General features: G+C 35.5%; 1 protein-coding gene across 1 annotated transcript; it reads left to right on the forward strand.

Annotated features, from left to right (window-relative positions):
• Positions 1–2,978: 2,978 nt before the first annotated feature.
• Positions 2,979–3,983, forward strand: LOC131061880 (E3 ubiquitin-protein ligase RING1). Its single transcript, XM_057995735.1, has one exon. The coding sequence runs from the start codon at positions 3,127–3,129 to the stop codon at positions 3,703–3,705; it is 579 nt and encodes a 192-aa protein (XP_057851718.1). The 5' UTR covers positions 2,979–3,126; the 3' UTR covers positions 3,706–3,983.
• Positions 3,984–4,398: the final 415 nt, after the last annotated feature.

Here is a 4,398-nt window from a genome sequence, read left to right on the forward strand (position 1 = left end):
TCTAACCAAGAAACTGCCATGAAAAAGCCTATGACAGAGTTGAGTGGGATTTCATCCTCATGATGCTCCGAGCTTTTGGCTTCCCTAATGAGTTATGTGACTATGTCTAAATTCTCTTCAAAGATGCTTCCATGATGATTGAAGTTAATGGAACCCTATCCCGACCTATTACTCTCTCTAGATCCATTAGGCAGGGCTGCGCTCTTGCCCCTGCTCTACTTGTTATTGCCTCAGATGCCCTCTTCTATCTCCTTAGAGATGATACTATATCTCCTAGAGTCCATGGCATCATGTTGCCGGATGACTCTGAATTGCTCAATATCCAGTTTGTTGATGATACCTCTCTTTTCCTGGAGCTCTCTAGGCAAAACATCGATTCCCTTAACCTAAAAATTGACACCTTTGGTAAAGCCTCTGGAGCTAGGATCTCCAGCTCCAAATCTATTTTGCTTGGCTAGAAAGATGAACCTCCAGACTAGCTACAACAAGTCGGGTACTCATGGGGAGGACCCAACATTATAGTCAAGTATCTCGGTATCCCCTTCTCTATATCTCCCTCTCTTCGAGACATGTGGACCTAGGTTAAGGGGAAAATTGATAGGACGCTCAACAAGTGGGATAATAGGATCGTCTCCCTAGTAGGTAGGGTTCAAGTATGTCAAAAAATCCTCTCCTCATACAATATCTACTACTCTTCGGTTTGGATGTTTAACAATTATCAATTTTATGAAATCCAAAAGGCTATTAGATGCTTCCTCTGGTCCGATGGTAAGGGCAAAAGAAAGGCCCACACAGTGAAATGGGCCTGATGCCACTTAGACAAAAAAACTTGGAGGCTTGGGCCTTAAGGATCTTAAGCTGCAAGGAATCTCCCTTGCCACCAAGTGGATATTTCATGCACTAGATGGGCAAGAACCTTGGAAGATTCTTATAAGAAACAACATTCAAAATGGATTCCCCAAGGCTGCAAAATCATCGAAAGCCCTCCCACTCAATGATTTATTTGCTAGAAGTTTCTTGGTGTCTGGCCAAGGCACCTAGGTCTTTAAGTCCATCTCGAAAGCCTGGGAGCATGTGCGTAGACTTATTGGCAACTCTAGCATTGACTGTGATAACACTATACATGGTGCAAGGCCGATATGGTGGAACCTCTACCATAAGTCTAAGCCACTGGCCTTAACCCAAGGCTATTATGCTAGATTCTAGCATAACAAGGGGATCAAGTATCTTATGGATATCCTGGAAAATGACAACCTCATCACCTAGGAGGAACTTAGTAGTAAATACAATCTCCCTGGTTCGCATAAGCAAACCTACAATATGATTAGGAATGCCTGTAAGACCCTCAATCTTCCTAAGAACACTCATGTTGACGCCCACAGGTACCTCTCATTCCTATGGAAGGATGGCTCCCCCCTCCCCAAAATTAAATCCAAAGTTATCTAAAACTTGCTTAACCAGGACATCTCTATGATCGACCATGTCAACACCCTATGGAATGTTCACCACAGCCCCACCGCTTGGTATAAAACCTTTGAGAACCTTTGGAAATCTCCCATCCCCCCTAAGATTAAGTGTTTCAGATGGCAACTCTTACTGGATAGATTGTCTATTAGGAATAACGTAGCTGCATATGATCTTTGTTCTGTTTGCAATAAACCTGAGTCCGCTCGGTACATCTTCCTTGACTACCCTTTTGCTAGGGAGATCTGGTTAATGTTTGGAACACCTATTACTGAGCATGTCTGTCTTTACTTATGATATAGTTACTGGTTTTGTCCATAATCTTACAAAGAGTGCTAACTAAATCTAGCAAATGTTGTCTTCTTTTATCCTTTGGTTTATTTGGAAACTCAAAAATGAGGAGAAGTTCCAAGGTAATGCTAGCGAACTTATTGGTTTTTTTAAAAAACTCACACATTATTAAATTGTTGTACAGGTCTGCTTCCTGATGAATGTTGAACAAAACAAACTCATGCGGTTCCTCAAAGAAGGCTGAGCCACCATGTTTACGTACGAGATTCAAGATGGTATGAATGGGCAAGGATCGTAGAAAATCAAATCGCCTTTGAGAGTGCAGTAAAGAAACTGATTAAAGAGCTTCAGGATACCAGAGCTCCCCCTTTCAACAGGGTTGACATGTGCATACAAATCATGGAAAGGAAGAAGGTGGTTTGGATGGAAGGACCACAGGGGTGGACAACATGGCTGGAAGACCAGGATGAAATCCTCTTCTAGTACCTTATGGCAGTGAACACAACTTTATCTTGGAGTTTTTTTGTTTGGTGTATTGTATATGACACTCGTCTAGATCTTTTTAGTTTCGTTGTTTAATAGTTGAGGCCCTGCCTCCACTAAACTCATCTGTATAAACCCCTTTTTTTTGGACTCTCCATTTATAATATAAAAAAAAAAGATTATATACAACTAACTAATTTAAAATTGCAATTGAAAAAGTTAACTATAATTTTTAGTTTTTGCCTATAATTAGACAAACTCCCTTTTATAAGTGTTCAATTTTATACTTTATTCTTAATAACAATTTATATCTCTCTCTTATGTATAATCCATAAAGAATTAATCCACTATCTTTTTTTTTTTAAATTTTTAATTGCTATATTTTAATAAATAAAAAAGAAAATAATATGATCGATAAAAATTAATTTTTATAATTTTTAAAATTATTTTACTCTAAAATTAGTTATGCAATACTATAAGATGATTTTCTTATTAATTACTCTAAAATCTTGTATAAATATTGATAAATTATTTTTCTTTAAACTAAAAAATAAATCAAAAAATTTATAATATTCTAAAATAATCATTAATAATACACATGTAAAAATAAATCAGTTCAGTTTAAGAATTTTGGTTTTAAAAATATTTTGAGACAATAAGTAATAAAAAATTTACAAGCTCTTTATAAAGATAAGCGGTGAAAAGTTATGCCTAAATTAAGTAGTGTTTGTATCAAACGCTCGCCTGTTTGAGGAGTCGCCAGAAGAAACTATTGCTGACGCTTCATTCACTACATATTCCCAGAAAACTGCAATCCATTCCACAAATTCACATACCAAATTGAAAATCAGTTCACTGCTAATTGGATAAAGGCAGTGAACTGAAGAAATGCAAATGCAAGAGGAGAAGAAAATGGGTTGCAGGGAGAATGAACTTGCAGAGTGGTGTAAAAGCCTGGAATGCCGCATGGGGGATTTACGTATCGAAGCCACCAAACTATTCATGCAAGCAAATTGTTTGATGGAACGTGAAACTCTGCCTCGTCGTCTGCAACATCTTAACAGCCTTCACGATTTATTACATTTCGAATTTCTCCTGATTGAAGTTCACGAGGATCGACTCCCTGGTCATATTCGGTGGCTACGTGGGGTCTTCAATACCTTCGATTCTCTTCGGAAAAAGATCGTCAAGATAATGGAGAATGAAAGGAAGGCGAAAGAATTGGTAGAGGGACTGCCGATTGTAACAGTTTCAGATTTTCATGTTAATGATGGGCTTTTCTGTGGAGTTTGTAAGGATGATTTTATTTTGGGAGAAGAGGTTCGAGAAATTCCTTGTATGATCGGACATATCTTTCATTCTCACTGTATTTGGCCATGGCTTGAGGATCACAATACTTGTCCCATCTGCACAACACCATTCTCTATGGAAAATGAGCCAAAAACAGTACGAGAGGATCGAGTGTAGAGTGTGCATGGAAAGAATTATTGAAATTGATATTACAAGTAGTGAATGCTTCATCTTCTTAGAATTTGGTCCGGGTTTTACTGCTATGAAGTACATTGAATTGTATGAGAGAACAATACACGCATATGTTTGGATATTTATTGTTATCGTAATTCTTTCTACTGTGGTACTCAAGTGCTTCCGGCACCGCTATGGCTGCTTCTCTGCTTCAAGTTAACCTGATAGTTTGCCTTGATTTAAGATATTTAACTTTACAAATAAATTAAATTTTAATTGTATTGTATAATATTTTTTTTTCAATTGTAAATCTTAAATTACTCAAACTTGGTTTTTAAATGTACCACTCTATCATGTAAACTGAGTATAGATTTGAATCAAGTTGATGAAAACAAAAATTTGAAAATTTATAAAATCAAACAAATGTTGTGACTAGTATTTATTTTTTTTAGTATTGAAATTTAATTATTGAATAGTTATAACCACAATTACTATTTAACCTTGATTTTGACTTTATTCATAATTATAATAAATAATAATAAATAATAATAACAGAAATTATAATTATAATATAATCATTGTATAAAATTAAGATTATAACTAATTATTTTATTTATTTAATTAATTATCATTTTGTTTAAAATTTTAAATAATTATAAATTAGAAAAATAATTAATTAAAAGTAGAATTATAGTA

Source organism: Cryptomeria japonica, chromosome 9, assembly GCF_030272615.1.
Source record: "Cryptomeria japonica chromosome 9, Sugi_1.0, whole genome shotgun sequence".
In the NCBI taxonomy this organism is placed as follows: Eukaryota; Viridiplantae; Streptophyta; class Pinopsida; order Cupressales; family Cupressaceae; genus Cryptomeria; species Cryptomeria japonica.